The sequence below is a fragment of the Capsaspora owczarzaki genome (assembly GCF_000151315.2).
Source record: "Capsaspora owczarzaki ATCC 30864 unplaced genomic scaffold supercont2.8, whole genome shotgun sequence".
NCBI lineage: Eukaryota > Filasterea > Ministeriida > Capsasporidae > Capsaspora > Capsaspora owczarzaki.
The window spans coordinates 716493-732535 of NW_011887299.1; the positions used below are offsets into that span (position 1 = coordinate 716493).

The 16043-nt window shown below is 57.4% G+C and overlaps 3 protein-coding genes across 3 annotated transcripts; 1 reads left to right on the forward strand and 2 right to left on the reverse strand.

Moving 5' to 3' along the window:
• Positions 1-74: 74 nt before the first annotated feature.
• On the reverse strand, positions 75-2616 carry CAOG_05152 (dihydroxyacetone kinase; the record flags this gene model as incomplete). Its single annotated transcript, XM_004346787.2, has 8 exons — positions 75-610; positions 727-855; positions 942-1247; positions 1320-1532; positions 1620-1762; positions 1847-2071; positions 2215-2474; positions 2583-2616. Coding segments are annotated over 8 exons (1834 nt in total), but the record flags the coding sequence as incomplete, so codon positions are not given.
• A 178-nt stretch (positions 2617-2794) lies between these two features.
• CAOG_08864 (hypothetical protein) lies at positions 2795-11496 on the reverse strand (the record flags this gene model as incomplete). Its single annotated transcript, XM_011272217.1, has 8 exons — positions 2795-6169; positions 6346-7195; positions 7383-7585; positions 7705-7791; positions 7890-8008; positions 8112-8251; positions 8364-8494; positions 8641-11496. The coding sequence occupies 8 exons, from the start codon at positions 11494-11496 to the stop codon at positions 2795-2797; spliced, it is 7761 nt and encodes a 2586-aa protein (XP_011270519.1).
• A 748-nt stretch (positions 11497-12244) lies between these two features.
• Positions 12245-16028, forward strand: CAOG_05155 (hypothetical protein; the record flags this gene model as incomplete). Its single annotated transcript, XM_004346790.2, has 2 exons — positions 12245-12715; positions 12813-16028. The coding sequence occupies 2 exons, from the start codon at positions 12245-12247 to the stop codon at positions 16026-16028; spliced, it is 3687 nt and encodes a 1228-aa protein (XP_004346840.2).
• Positions 16029-16043: the final 15 nt, after the last annotated feature.

Below are 16043 nucleotides of genomic sequence, written 5' to 3' on the forward strand. Positions count from 1 at the left end.
CGAACAACATGAGTTCAGATTTGAAAATAACAACAAAAAAGTGAATCAGTGATGAACGCCAATTCCAAAAGTAACGACACAACGCTTCACGCTTGGGACAGCGCTGCATACATGGCTTGCAGCCACACGGCGACGGCATTGGCACCGGCATCCGCGGAATGAACATGGGGAAGGTAGGAGGCCCGCCCGGCAACGGCGTTCATGGTGGCCGTGCGTTCAACGCCCGCTCGAGCAGCCGATGCCATTGCTTGCACCACTGCCGCACCGCCTTCAACCGAGGAAAACGCACCGATCGCAGTGAATCCAGCCTGCAATGCAGGACCAAGCGCATCCAGCATGGTCCGATCTCCAAAAGCGGCACCGCCGTGACGCTGGATTGCTTCAATCGCGCGCGAAAGCGCACCGAGCCAGTCACGCGGCTGTGGGCTGCTGCCTTGAGTGGCCTGTAGCGACTGTGCAGCAGCATGTAATCCGATGCTATAGAGCACACCGGACGAACCTCCCATGGCCGAGTGCAAGGTCGACGCAATCCAGCTCAGCAGTTCCTTTGGTGATTCGTTCAGCATTCTCGTGAGGTCTGACGTTGGATGGCTCAAAGCTTGTTGAATAGCTGAGCATGAGTTTGACGGCACAGCCAGAAATAAAAAAAAAACAGATCACAACACAAGGAGTGAGATTGAGCGCTGCCAAAAACCGCTTTTCAGGAATTACGACGCATCCGCGTACCAATGGCTCCGCGCTTGAACGTTTCACCGCAATCACCGTCTCCCGCCAACCGATCGAGACGATCAAGTTCTGGAGCCGCATCAACCAGTGCCTGTGCCATCGCCTGGAGCAGAGAGGACATGGCTTTCCCTGCGGTCATTTGCATTTCGGATGCGCGATTGTGTGGTGAGCTGTTTTTGCAGTCGTCACAAATTAAAAACCCGGATTGCACTCACCTTGAGGTGTCAGTTCAGTCAAAGGACTGCCACCGTCTTGAGCCGGAGCATCTGAAGCTTGCGTTGGGACTTGGATCCATGGATTGAGTGGCATGTCTCCGGACTCTACCACCGTTGAGGAGGCAAAGGTGGCAGGCCAAGCCGACGCCTCCGTTGCAGCGTCCAACAGCGGAGCGAGCGAGGTCAGCCCTGCGACTGGTTCGGCCAAGTCGAGTCGCAACACGGTCAACGAGATGCCAGCCATCTCAAGCGAGGTCATAAACGCGCCTGCGTAGACGCGTTCAACTTTGACTCGATAATGTGTTTCTGCCCAATAGTGTATCCAAGACGATGAGCACCATTGGCAGCTCCCCAAGCACGCGCTCAGCCTCTACTCACGAAGTCGTCGCACAGCGGCATTCACAACAACACTCAGCTCCAAGTTGCTTGTGCCTCCCAGATTATTCACGAGCAAGGCGACAGGGGCTTCAGCCTCAAGGAATGACGACAATCCAGCCGAACCCACTTGGCCAATGCGATCGAGCAACGTCTCCACAAGTTGATCGGCTGTTTTGACGGAGGTGGTGAGCGCTCCAGGCTCGCCATGGATGCCTATTATCAAAAACCACAGCCAACCAACCGTCAGAGTTGTCTCGAGATATTCTTTCACTGCCTTTTCCTTTTCGTTCATGATCGTACCCAGTCCCAATTCCATCTCTCCGTCCTTGACGGTAAAGGTCGGTTCTTTCCCGGGTAGCGAGCATGACGACAACGATGCGCCCATGGTTGCAACTTGTTGGGCGGCGATCCGAGCTCCATGCGCCACAGCTTGCAGCGGGTTTCTGATCCAGGATTTGAAATTGTGCAAAAATTGAGCACGCGCAATTCCCGCCAAAGCAACAACCAGCAAAATGAGCATTCCGCACCCTGCGTCGGCTAGCGCTCCGGCAACTTTGTGGACAAACACCGTCCCCGCCAGACCGCGACGACCTGCGAGTTCGTTCGCGCTCTTCAACGCCACATCGTCGCCAACAACGACGACATCCACTTTGAGCCCGGAGGTTCGTGCTTGCTCGACGGCCAGTCCGAAATTCAGTCGATCGCCCGTGTAATTCTTGATGATGACCAGCGTTCCGTGCCGACCTGTGACGCTGACCGACCCGAGCAAGATCAACAAGAATCAGAAATCGGAATTCGTGAGCGCCAAGTGGAAAAAATAACGACAGTGCTTGCCGACATTCAACTCTTCACCACTTTATACTGTCAAAATGACAAACAAGGTCGAATCACTCACGCCTGGATGGCAGCGAGCACATTGGCCGTTGGGGGCGAGGCAAACACGTCGCCACAGACTGCAGCGCTGAGCATGCCGCGACCCACGTAACCGACATGAGCGGGCTCGTGGCCAGACCCACCGCCAGAGACAAGCATTACGCGATCTGATCGAGCGTGGGTGGCATCACGGCGCACAACGACGCGGCGGAACGGAGCAGCGAGTCGTGCCAAGCGGTGCTGAGCGGCAGCAACGACGCCGTCCAGCGCCTCATCCACTGCCTACAACCGAGCAGTGATTGCGCAAAGCAGAATGATAGAATTAACAGAACAAGTCACAGTGAACAGCAAATTTTCCATCGTCAAAGTCGCGCGGCTCGAAAACGTTACATTCGCAGGATTGTTGATGAGTTTGGAAGGCATTGTCGCAGAGAAAGAGAAAGAGTGGCTCAGAAATGACACACAATGTCCATGAGTCAACGCGAAACCGTTCAAGAAGAATAGAAACAAAGAAACCGAAGAATACATTTACATCTATGCAGGAGAAGAATAACAATAAATAAAGCGAACGAAAAACACCACAACAACACAACAACCATCCTTCACAATCGAACAACTTCAACAAAGCCGTCAGCCTTGAGGTCCTTAAAGTCGAGAGATTGCTCTTGCTGGTTGGCATCCGAGGCCGGGTAGACGCCTTCGCGATACAAAACAATGTCAAACGCAGATTTGAGCAGGAGAGCATTCTCCCAGCTGCGCGAGCGCTTGTCCAGACGTTGAAGTGCGAACGATAAGTGAACCACAAGCTTGCAAGCAAAGACAAAGAACTCGTCCAAAGACGGACGATTGAGAACCGATACGGACAGCGGTTCGACCAAGGACAGTTGTTGTGGAAGTTGTTGTTGTTGTTGCTGCTGTTGCTGTTGTGGCAGTTGCGGTTGTTGCTGAGGCTGCGCCGCCGGAGAGGTTGGGGTTGATGGCAGCTCCACGGTCGGCGAGAGGGGCGGGAACGAGGATGTGTGCAGCGCTACTGGATGGCCACTGCCGGCAATCGAGGTGACAAAGCTTGCTAGTGGCGGTGGAGACGACACGCGCTCGGCGATGGACGGGGCCTCTGACGAGCTGGAAAAGGACGGCCGGCGGATTCTGGACGACGAGCCACCTCGGAGCACTTTGGCAGACTGCGCGGACGCATCCGCACTCGCGGCGGTGACAAGCGCAGCAGCAGCGGTGCTCGGTGTGGCACTACCGTCGTCGGTGGACGCTGAGCGCTCCTTGATGATGCTCGTTCCAAACATTGGGCGACGAAAGACCGGCTTGGATGTGACGGCTGCGGCCGGGAATGTGACGAGCGTCGGATTGTACGAAATGGACTCCACTGAGCGCCGCCGCGTGGACAGCAGCCCGCCAGGGGCAAGCAGGGTGGTTGCAAACAGCTTGGCCGGGTTTGGAGGCGGGGTGGGATGATGCAGGTCTTGCGTAGAGCGCCCGCCGGACAATCCTGTCGACGTAGCGTTGGAGGGCGAGGTGTCGGCGGGCGGGCGTGCTGTTGCTGAATCTGCCGAAGCAGTGCTGCTCGTCTCTCCGGTCGAGGGGACATTTACCAGAGCGAGCGAAGTGCTGGACTGCGATTGAATCGTTGCGGCTGCGGGCGAGCTGACAGACGTCCGCGACGTCTTCTTGCCAATCACGCCACCCCAGAACGAGCCCGAAAACAACCTGCCCGCTACTGGATGGGTATCGGCCGCGCCAGCGGTAGATGCCGCATGGGAGGTCGTTGGCAAAGGCTCGGACGAGAGGGCAGCCAGAGTGGGCGACGGCGGGACCGGCATGTCTTGCGGGATTGGCAGATTGACGGCAGAAGACGACTTTTGCATGGGGGCCGAGTTTGGCGCAGTGGGCGGGCCGCCTTTCGGCCGCTCGGTCGCCAGGGCAGCCTGATCTGCAGGCGCAAGCATGGACTGAATGCCCAGAATGGCGGCGGCCTTGGCTGGCGGTGCCCAGTCAACCTCGCAGCTTTGCCGCTTGACGGAAGTCGGGATGCTCGCGTCGACCGCTGAGAGCTGCAACGTGCTTTCCAAATCGAGAGCAGCAGTCGAGCCAGTCGCACCCACAAGCGAGGGAGACGGAGGCGCGGGCTGAGTGTAGATGGCATTCACCACAAACGGGTGCGCTGCGTGTGTGCTCAAGATGGTGTTGGATGAACTGCGGGGAATGTGCAGCCCAAGCGCTCGCGGCACTGAAGATACGCCAGTTGGGCTGGTGGGAGGAATGGCTCCAGCCATGGAAGTCCTAGCCTCCTTCTCGCGACGGCGGCGCTCTTCTTTTTCGCGCTCTCGCTCCTTTTCCTTTTCGCGCTCGCGCTCCTCCTTCTCGTGAAGCTCCTTTTCACGAAGTTCCTTCTCGCGGCGACGTTCTTCCTTTTCACGCTCTTTGCGCTCCTTCTTTTCGCGCTTCTCGCGCTCGGCGAGGTCGCGCTCACGTTCCTTCTCGCGCTCCTTGTCACGCTCGCGCTCCTCGTCGCGAACTTTCTTGAGCGCAGTGCGCGCCGCTTTCGTGGCGTCTCCACCAACGTTGTAGTGCGACATTGACGAGAACGAGTGTGATCGCACAGTCACTGGCGAAGTGTGCGAGTCCGGGAAATCGGTACTGTGGGTGGAGAAGGATCCACTAGAGCTCACCGGCGACGCAAGCGGTTGATCGTGGCTGTCGCCGCTCGCCAAATCACCCCCGTCGTTGGACCCGACCGATGACTGCAAGGACAACGGCGTCCTGGACGGCTTGCTGGCGGGCTTGGTCTCCAGTTCTTGCTGGCGCTCTTGCTTGTACGTCATCATGTTGGCCGTAATGTTGTCAGACGACAGCCATGCCTTGATTTGGTCCTCGCCGCCGAGACTCCGGTTGGTCTTCTTGCGGGCAAACAGCTGGGCCCGGTGCTTGTGCACGTCAGCAACCGACATTGGCGGCATCGTCTGGCTGGGCTCGCGCGGGGGGCGCGTCTCGCCAGGTTGCATGGACAAGGATCGCACAATTTCGCCGCCCAACGTCGAGGATTTGGTCTTTTCAACCGCCTCGGCCTGGCTGAGAAGCGCAGCGAATGGAAGCGCGCGCGACATGGGTCCAGGCGGCGCAAACTTTGACGAAAAGGGCGTGAGCTGCACGGCCAGCTTGATCTTGTCGGGATGCGCCATCAAGATGTTGTTCAAATCGGTGGTGCAGCTGATCGTGAGCCGTTTGGCGACCGTCTTGTACAGCTCGTAGCACTTTTTGTGGCGACCGGCGTTGTAGAGCGCCTGGCCGTCCTTGATGGTCATCAAGAGCTCCACCAAAATGTCAACAATGCTTTCCGGCTTTGTCCCAAAGCCAATGTTTTCGGCAGACGGACTGGTGACTAACGCCATGTACTGCTTGGTCGAGGGCGGGCCGACCACAGCGTCCGACTCGGTGACAGCCGCCGCTGGCGCGGCAACAGACGCTGCTCCAGACGATGCGTTTGCAGTACTGGTGGCACCAGCCGTTGCCGCCGAAGAAGCGCCAGAATTGGCGCTTGAGGGAAAGCCGCTGCGAATGCTGAAAAACGACCCCTTGTTTTTGGGTTTGCCAGGCAAGGGCGACGAAGCCATTCCTGTTTTGTTTGCCTTCGCCGCGCTGCCATCGGTGTGGGTATCAGTGCTCGCAGCGGGTGCAATGGCAGGCACCGGCTCGTTGGCAAGTTGAAGTTGCTTGGCGGCGTAGGTGGAAAGAATGAGGCAAGTGTGCGCAATCTCGGGGTAGCACTCAAAGTGGCATCGCAAACCGCAGCCACGGCACTTGAGCAGACGATCGACCACGGCAGCCAGTGGCATTCGACACACGTCGCACAGTGTCACTGGGGCGGCGGTCTTGGCTTTCGGCAGGTCGTCTTCCGACAAATCGTGTGATCGGAAGAGGTAGGCCAGTTTGCCGGCGGATGCGACGCGCTTCAACACGGCAATTTTCTGCAAGAAAAGGAAGAGGGGAGGGGGGGGGGCAGCAAGGCAAAGCAAATGTGAGCGACAATCACGACCAGAAAAAAAAAACACAACACAACACGACAAAACAAAACAAAACAAAAAAAATCACCCAAACCAACAACACCAGCAACGCAGGTCGGCCGGAAACACGCCTTCCTTACTCGAGGTTCGGCGGTCTTGGAGAGTTGAGAGCCTGAATGCAGACCGTGGTGGGAAGGAGCTCGAGACAGACTCGTGAACGAGGCACGCGCCAGCGAGGTGCTAGAGCCGGAGCGGACCAAAACATGCACGTCATGCTTTTCAGCGCCCTGGGGAAGCACCGAGGACGAAGGCGCACGGCTGAGCGACAAACTCTTTGGACGGAACGGGGCTGCGTTGGGGCTCTGAGTGTTGTTGCGCACAGTGTCGTCCGTCGAGGGCTGCTGGACGTGAACCGCGATACCTTCCGGAAGCGCAGCCAGAATAGTGTTTGAGGTGGGAGCACTCAAGGTTCCGATCGCCCCAGCCGTAATGGCCGGGAGCGAAGTAATGGAGCCAATGGAAGTGCGCGACCTCGGCGCTGCCGGCGAGAGCTGACCGGTCGGGGAAATGGACAAGGGAATGCCGTTGCCGTTGCCGTTGCTGGGGTCGCGGTCGTCTGCGAGCAGCCTGATGGACTCTTCCAGCTGGCCCGCAAGCTGGCGCAACTCGTCAATGTCGAGCAAAAGCTCCCGGCGCTTGCCGAAAGAAGCAACACCAAGCTCGCCCTTGAGATCGGCCTCTGTGAGCGTGAGCAGGACGCGGCCGCTGATTTCCGCATCCATAAAGGCGTTGATGTAGGCCGAGTATCCTTTCATGTCAAGCCAAACCGCCACCTGTTCTCCAGTCCAGCTGGTCGGATTGTCGCTGTGGCTTGGAGAGGCCTGGAACAGACTGGAGCTGTTCATCAAAATGAGCTGGTCGTTTTGCGTCAGCAGGTTCTGTTCGATCGTGGTGAGAGTGGTGTTGATGGAATCGAAATCCGGTCGATCACTGGGATTTGGGGCCCAGCAACTAGAGTGGAAGGAAAAGCGCGGGTTTGGGGGTGACGCGGAGAAGGTACAAAACAAAACGAAAACGAAAAAACAAGCCGGAGCGAAGAGTTGAGTGGTTTCGGCAAACGAAAATCCAGTCTTGCAAGCGACGACAGCAACCAAAAGAAGCAGCAAAGTGTACATACTTGATCATAAGAGCGAGATAGGGTTCTTCAGCGGTCTGAGGAACAGGAGGGCGCATATTACGTGCAACCACGGCAAAGCAGACTGCGTGCGAGTGCATCCCAGAGTAGGGTTGGGATCGCGTGATAATTTGCCACATGCAAATTGCATACGCGTACACATCCACTTTGACTGTGAGTCGCTCTCCACGGATGACCTCAGGTGCCTGTCATGGAGTTCAGAGTCAGAAGAGGTCAGGGTGATCCTTGGTCCCCGAGTTCGACGACCCAGACATACATCCGGAACAAACTATCGATCGATCGCATCGCATCGAACGCAACTTACCGTGTAGGCAACAGTGCCACCGCCTCCAGTGTTGCTGACGGACATGCGATTGTAATTGACCATTTTACTCAAACCGAAATCGCCGACCTGTCGAACGCCAAACAAAATGGAACAAAAAAAATGAAGCACAACAACCAGGAATGTTTTTGCAGCCCTCTTCATGCGCAAGAGTAAGGCGTCAGTACCTTGCAGTTGTCATTTTCCGAGACCAAAATGTTTGTGGGCTTGAGATCAGAGTGGATGATACCGTAGTGATGAAGCCAACTCATGCCACGCGCAATGTCCAACGAGAAGCGCAGTCTCCCTGATGAATTGAAACAAACAAACAAAAAAAAAAAAGCACACAAAAGGTTAGGAAATCGCCTTGCCGCGCACAAAGACTTGCAATCCTGTGGAAACCCGCTTACGGTTGGGATCAATCACTTGGCCGTCGTCATTCAGGATACCATCGAGCGTGCCTTTGCTGACATACTCGGTGATGATGCACAGCGGGTCGGGTGAGACGGTCGCACCGATAAACAAGATGACATTCGGATGGTGGAGCCGGCTGCGTCATACACGCACAGAGATGAAGCATGCAAAAGACACACACACAGAAATGGAAGAAACAAACTGTGAGAAACAAAATCCCGCCTCACTCAGACCAATTGAGCACGTACCGCATCACAGACACCTCGGCATTGAACTCCTTCAGCAGCTTCTCGGGCATGTTCAGCAGCAGTCGTTTCACAGCAATCGGCGAGCCGTGTAACCGCCCTTTGTACACGACACCAAAGCTTCCTCGACCCAGCTGTGTCGCATCAGGTAAAAAGGCAGCAGCCACCAATCCATGAGGTGAGACATTTCACGAGCAATAACTGCATCCTCCACGTCTCCCTTGTTCAACCCTTCAAAACTACAAACAAACGTCATCACCCCCTTTTGATCACGACTCACCTCGTGCTCGAGCGTCAAATCAGAAAATTTAACAATGTACTGGTTGGCCAGAAGGGATTCTTCGATTTCGCGCATGGCCGCCATCGCAGATGGAGACTGGACATCCATTTCGCCATGCGAGTCGTGCCGGCCGTGTGACAAAAAGTCGCGACCGACCAGACCCGGCGGCGTCGGGGGGATGTTGTCAAAAGCATGCGCATGCTGCGAGGCAATGTACAGCGGGGACGCGACGCCAACCGAGGATGCCGTGCTATCTCGACGCAGCTGGGTCGGTGGCGGCGACATGAGATTGCTCGGGCTGGAAAACACGTCGACTGAAGCGTCGGGTGCGAGCACACGCGAACGCACTGGAAGCGACATTTGGCGACTTGCTGCCCGCTTCTGGGCCAGGAGCGAGGTGGCAACTTCCGAAGCCGCCTTAGACGCGGATGGCGAGGCATCCGACTCGCTGAAATGCGTGGACGAGTCCCTCGAGTCGCTTTGGAAGGTGACAGGCGCGCGTCTCGCGGGCGACGTGAGCGCAGGGAAATTCGAGGCGCTCGATGAGTGATCAAGCGGTGTCTGTGGCGTTCTCGGGCCGCTCGAAATGGATGGCGATCGCGATTCGTCCAGAACGGAGGAGGATGGATACAGGTCGGCGGAGGATGCCAAAGTGTTAAAGTCACGATCGTCAGCAATGGACGTGACAGATGGCAGCTGTTGCGCAAAGCTCGCCGCCTGAATCTCCCCTGAGCCTTGGCGCGATAGCTGAGATGGAAGGATGGTGAGGGAGGTGCAGCGGGGCCGCCCGCTTTCATACGCAAACTCGTCATCGCGCTTGAGGCCCGTGGAACGATCGAGATCAATGCCAATCGCAGCACTCAGATCGATGGGTTGGTCCATGCTGGTATTGGACAGGCGCATGCCGAGACGTCGCTCGCCGTGTTCTGGCGGCTCGTCGTCCTCAATCACGCGCAGTCCCGACGTTTGTTGCAGGCGCTCCACGAGTGAAATGCCGCCACTGGGGGACTGCAAGCGGGAGCGGACGCGAGATGCCGCCACCGGTTGAAATCCACTGCCCACAGCAGCGTCGAACGACGAGCGCGTGGAGAGATTGTTTGTTGGTAATGGAAATGGACCAAGCGTGTCGTCATCGTCTTCGCTCTCCCTGTCCAAGCTAACTGGCGTTACCAAGGCGGGATGGTCGAAATCGGAATTGGAATGCGATTGCCGCCGCTGGTGATGTGGTCGCACCGACGAGCTTCCGATCGCTGCTGCTGCTGCTGCTGCTGCTGCTGCTGATAATGCGCCGTCGGCTGGTACTTGGCTGCTTGCGTCACGCGACGACTGGCTATTTCGTCGTATTGATGCAATCACGGCCTCGGCGGCTTCCGTCAGCTGCAAGGTCGTGGGAGAAGTGGATGTCGAGGTGGGAGTTGGTCCACCAGGTTGCTTGGGCGCAGATTGTTGCTGTTGTTGTTGATGCTGTTGGGCACCACTGCCACCGTTCTCGTCCGATGGCAACAAGTTGTGCTCGAGGGATTGCAGATAGGAATAGCGTGTGCGCCTTGGCACCCAGGATGGATCGCTGGCTGAATGCTCGGCCAGCCAAGGGCGTCTGCTTGCGTGTTGCCGTGGGGAAGAATGGTGATCGCTGAGCGCTTCGGAGGATGTAAAGTGGCCGCTGGCCCAAGTTGTCGAGTCTGTGCTGTCGTCGCGAAGGTGGGACACGGCGAGCGAGGTTTCAGAGCTTGCGGATGATGGGTTTTCGCTGTGTTGCATATACCTGAAGCGGGCTGACGGTGAGAGGGGTTCCCGATGGAGCGCCTCCATGTCACTGTGATCCTCGCTTGTGGTTGACTCGAGGCTGCTCGTGCTAACGGTTGTGAGGAGGCTGGAGTTGCTGAAAAAGCTGGCGTCGCTCGAGGCGCTGTTACTTCGGTGCCGACTGCGGCCGCGTTGTAGGTGCAGCACATCCAAATGCTGGTGGTCGCGGGACTCGCTCAAATCAGACAGCGATCGCTCGTGGCCGCCATCCGAGTACGTGATCACTGGCAGTGCATACTCTGCTTGAGCAGTCCAAGCCTGTTCGGGTGCGACGTCCGACGACGCCGTTGCGGCGACTGCATCAGCATCAGCATCAGCAGCATCCGCAGCAGGTGTTCCCAATGACGGCGACGATGATTGTTCTGTTGGCATGGTCGCTGCAGGGTGGACTTCTTGCGGTGGCGGGGTTGGTGACTGGACTGCGACCGTGGTCTTGCTTGCCACCCGCCCAAGCTGAGTCGGCGGATTAATCCCTGCAGTGCTGCTAGCATTATCTGAGCTGGTGGTGTCAGACCTCACCATCATCATCATCGTCATTGACGACGGCTGGTGTGACGGGCCAATGTGATGACTGGCACTACTTATTGGGCTGCTGCTGGACGAGCTCCGCCCGGTGTGCTGGGGCTCTTGGCGCGCAGTATCGAGTGCTGCAGGTGCAGGTGCTGGTGCTGCAGGGGACGCGGGGGCGACGGTTGCACCACAGGACGGGGACGCAGTGCTGCTGCTGTTGATATTGGGAAGATTTGAGGAAGCAGGCGGCTTGAACGACGACTCTGCAGCCGAGCACGACGACGACGACGACCCCGGTGGCATGCCAGACATGGCATCAGCATGCACCAATGACGACGACGATGCGGTGCTGGTGCTGGTGCTGGTGCTGGTGCCGCCTGAAGCATTGCTCGAGCCAATTCCACGGTGAGCAGCAGCGACCCCAGCGACCCCAGCGTACTCGGTCAAGCCAGAGCCAGACCCAGAGCCAGACCCAGACCCAGAGCCAGGACCAGGCCCAGGGTCAGAGCCAGACGCTGCGGCTGCGCTCGCTGCCTCCATATCTCGCTGAACCTTCACGCCTGCGCCTGCGCCTGTGCCTGTGATTCGCTTTGAGCTGGGTTTGGGGGCTTCTCCTTTTTCTCGATTGGCACGCTCTCACTCTGCGGTGGTTTTGGTTGATGCTGAGAGGGGTGTGTGGGGGTGGGGTGAGAACAATTCAAGTCGCTGTGTTGGCTCGCTTTGCAATGGAAAGAGCTGTAAAAAAAAACAAAAAAAGAAAGAAAAAAAAACAACTGCGTTTTTGTCTGAGAAATGAAGAAAAAAACAAAAACGAAAACAAAGCAAAGGCAGAATAAGAAATTTTTTTTTAAAAGGTCGGGTTTGACTGAACAACAACAACAACTCAAATCTCCCGCTCTTAGTGCAGATAAAAGATGTTGACTGAGAATGTTGGTTTCTGTTCTTTTGTTTTTGGCGCCAAAAATTGTGAGACTGTCATACTGTATTGCTGGTTGTTGCTGCGCGCTCCTCCGTCTCAGGAGCGCATGTTGCATGTTGTACAACATACAGGATCGAGTCGGAGCTACGGCCGCACCATAGCGTGTTGGGGTTACAGAATAAGCTTGTTGTTCAGTTTTGCTGTGTGTCTGTTTGGTCGACGCAACACACGACATTGTGATCATGCAGTACACTCGAAACTTCTTGTGTTAATACTTCTTCTGCTTCTCACTCATTCTTTGTTCTTTGTTCGTACGCTCTCAGAAACAGAACAAATCCGGATTTGACAGGACCAAAAGCAGGACAAAACATGGCGGGTGTGCCTACGTCCCCGCCTGCATCCACTGCAGCGCCAGTGCCAGTGCCAGTGCCAGTGCCGCCACATCCAGGCAGCAGCCTCGTCTACCACGTCTACTACGGCGGCGGCGCACCAGGGACGCCCGCGCAGATTGTCGTGCAGCACCACCATCCGATGCCGTCGGCTTTCTCAGCAGCCAGCAGTCCCGCCGTGCTCCACCACCAGCACCACCACCAGCAGCAGCCACCACCACTAGCGCAGCCCGTCCAGCAGCAGCAGCATCCTCCTCCGCCTCTGATTCCGTCGGGCGTGTTTGTCTCATCGCCAGCAGGACCCCAGTTTCTTCACAATGCCGCTCAAGCAGTAAGTTCGCCTGGTTGGTACTCGTTCGCACCACCGAGCCAGCACTCTGCATGGGCGTCGCCGTCTGCTGCTTCTACTAGTACTGCTGGTGCTGCTGCTGGTGCTGCTGGTGCTGCTGGAGTCAGTCTCGATGGGATGGCTGCCGCGCAGTTCCACCACTTCACAATGGCATCGCCGCCAGGGTTTGAGCACCAGTTGATCTCGTCGATCGCTGCAGATGCATCCGCGCGAACAAGCTTTCTACGTGCATTCACAGACGCTGCTCGGGGATTTGGCCAGTCGGCTCGGTGGCCACGCTGCTTCGTTCGCATCCAACATGGCGTCGCACCCAGCTGCTCAGACAGACCCATCCCAGAGCGGGGCCGATGCTGCAAACTCTGCGCCGCTCAGCCTGGGCCTCAATCCTGAGCAGTCGCGCATGCTGACCTCGGCGCTTCTGAGCCTCACGGTCAACATTCTCGGCGGCTTGTTTGTGTTGCTCATGTACTTTAACTTTATTCTCTTGCGGCCGTATCTGGCGCCAATGTTTTGGGCAGTGCTGTGCTCCTTGCCGCTCCGATCGACGCGCGTCTGGCTAGGGCAGGAGATTCGGCGCGCCCTCGACACGACAGCACAGCTCTTCCAGATTGTCACTGGAAGTGGCGCCAGCCCTGTCGCCGACGATACCCCGCTCATCATGTCGTACTCGTTCACGCGATCGTTGCTGCGTATGTTTACTGTCTTTCGATCCGCTGTGCGCGTCTTCCACATGATGCTCGTACGGCTGTACTGCGACATGCGAGAGTATGCCGAGGCCTTCAAGGTCAAGTTCTTGGCCGCCTGGAAGCGAACCATGCGTCGACAGCCACCTCGCATTCCGCCGCCACCGCCTCATCCGCCATGGTCGCAGGCGTACCAAAGCGACGTGAACAATGAGTCGCTCGGCACGGCGTCCAAGCGCAACTCGCTCGTCCTGAACGACGGAGCCGGTCCGCTCGGCTCGCCAACTCGATCCCGTGGGTCGAGCTTTACCACCACCGCGAACGACTTTGGCGACACTAGCTTTCAGGATGATTTACAAGCACCTCCGAGTCCCGATCCGCAGCACCGATCGACGCTTTTTTCGGCCCACGCCCACAGCAGCAGTCTTTTCAACGCGGTGGATCGCGGGTCAGCGTCCTCCATTCCAGCACCTCAGCCAAATCACGAGGCCGAGGGGCTGGAGGACGAAGAGGATGTTGTCGTTGATGATGAGGATGGCGGCGGTGGCGATGAGAATGATGCCGAGCAGCCAATCCCGCAACCTCCAGCCTCCCCTCCCATGTACATGCCATCCTCGCCGCTGCGCAACGAATTCTCGCAGGAACCGCAAGCGTCCATAAGCGCCAAGTACTTCCGTACCTTGTTCCTTTGCTGTCTGCTCTACATTTCCTGGGAGCTGGTCTTTGAGGTGATTGGTGTCGGCACCCTCTTTTTGTTTGTCGCCCTCTGCGGAATGGCGTTCATTTGTGCGCTCGCCATCATTTCAATCCTGCTGTTCGTCTACGGCAATAGCCCGTTCCACATCTACGAACATCTCGTGGATGTGGATCAGCACTTCAATGGCTGGCCTTCGCGAGCGCTGGGCAAAATTCGCGACTTTATCATCTTCCCTTACCGACTCGTGGGAGGCTCCATCTACCACATGCTGCGGAGCAACGCCGAAGTCATCGCGACAGTTCTAGTCATCCTGGCCCTCCTGTTTGGCCTGACAGTCGGGTCGCTCGCGCTCTCGTACAAGTGCTTTTCAGAGACGCGCGATCTTGCCGACACAACCTACCACTTTTTGGACGAGAAGGTCGTGCACAACACCAAGGTCGTTGCACTGCTGGATGACCCCCGGCTGCGTTCGGCCGTCCAAACGGTCGTCAATGCCTCGACCACCTATGTCGAGAGTCGGTGGACGGAGGTGTTTGGCCCGGACATCAGCTTCCAGCAGATTGCCAGCTTGATCAGCGAAACCTTCCACAAATCTGTGAATCCCGGACCTCCGGTCAATTGCGTGTCGCCCGCCCTCACCTACACGATCAAGTTGCGCGATTCCTTCCGCTGTCGCGCTTGGGAAGAGGACGAGTGCGATGAGTACGTGCCACGCATGCGGCGCCGAGGCAGGCTGAATCACCAGCAAGCCACGGTAGACGATGCTGCAGCAGGGCAAGACGGTCCCCCGATCACGGAGCCTGGTGGTAGTTCCACGAGTAGTTTCAGTAGTAGCGGTGGTGGTGGTGGTGGCGGTGGCTCCGCTTCCGCTGGCACCACAGGATGCGGCGACCATTCTCGCGATGGCTTTGTCGACGAAGGGCGCCGACCAGCAGCCCGGATGCAAAGCAGCGCCCGCTCACGCTGGCGTGGCAACAGAGGGGCGGCTGCGCCCAAGCCCTCTCGTGTGTCGAAATTTGTCCGAGAGCATCTGCAGGGCGCTCCAACCATCTCGACTCTGATTCTGGCAGTGGCCGAGGGCAACTTTGCCTCGCTGGCCGACAAGCAGCTGTACGCCTCGGCCTGGTCTGAGCTGAGTCTTGGCTTCCAGCGCTTCCTCGGCAACGACGTCGATCCAACCACCGTCCTGCAGGGGGTGTCGACGTCAGCGTCTGCGCTCGGCTCTGGCTTTGCGCGCAGCGTCTTGCTGACGCTCACGTCGTCCTACAACATTGCGCTCTCGGTTGTTTCGTTCATGGTCAACTTTGGCGTCTCCTTTGTCATCTTCTTGTCCAGCCTGTACTACCTGCTCATTGCCGAACACGATGTGATTTCTGCCCTGTTCAACAAGCTCGTCATGCTGGATCAGCACTGGAAGACCAACGTGTCCACTCGCCTCTCAACGTCTGTCACCCAAGTCTTTTCTGCCTCGCTGAAGACTGCCGCGTTTCATGCCATCTTCACGTGGCTGTCCTTTTCCGTCTTGGGTCTCGACCTGGTATACATTAGCTCGCTGCTCGCCGCGTTCTTTGCCCTTGTCCCATTCGTGCCCTCCTACCTTGTCAGTCTCATCGGGTTTGTCCAGCTGCTCTTTGACGACTACTTTTGGACGGGCGTGTTTCTAGTGGGAGCTCACCTGATTGTTTCGTGGGTGGTCGATCCCGAAATTCTGACGGAAATCAAGCATGCGCACCCATACATTACTGGTCTGAGCATTCTGCTTGGTTTGTACGCCTTTGATCTACCTGGAGTGGTCATTGGTCCGCTGCTCGTGTGCGTCGTCCAACTCATTGCCCGCTTGATTCAAGAGCAACAACCCCGCGCCAGTGCCAGTGCCACAACAGCGCCTCCTCCTTCATTGCTTTCGGCGCAGTCGAGCTTTGGAACACCACGGCTGATACACACCCAGCCATCATCCCCAGCCGCCGCCGTCGCCGCTGGCGAGCTATTTCCCCCAGAATTGCCCACGGCTACCTCAGCCCAAACTCCTCATTAAAGCATCCCCCCCCGC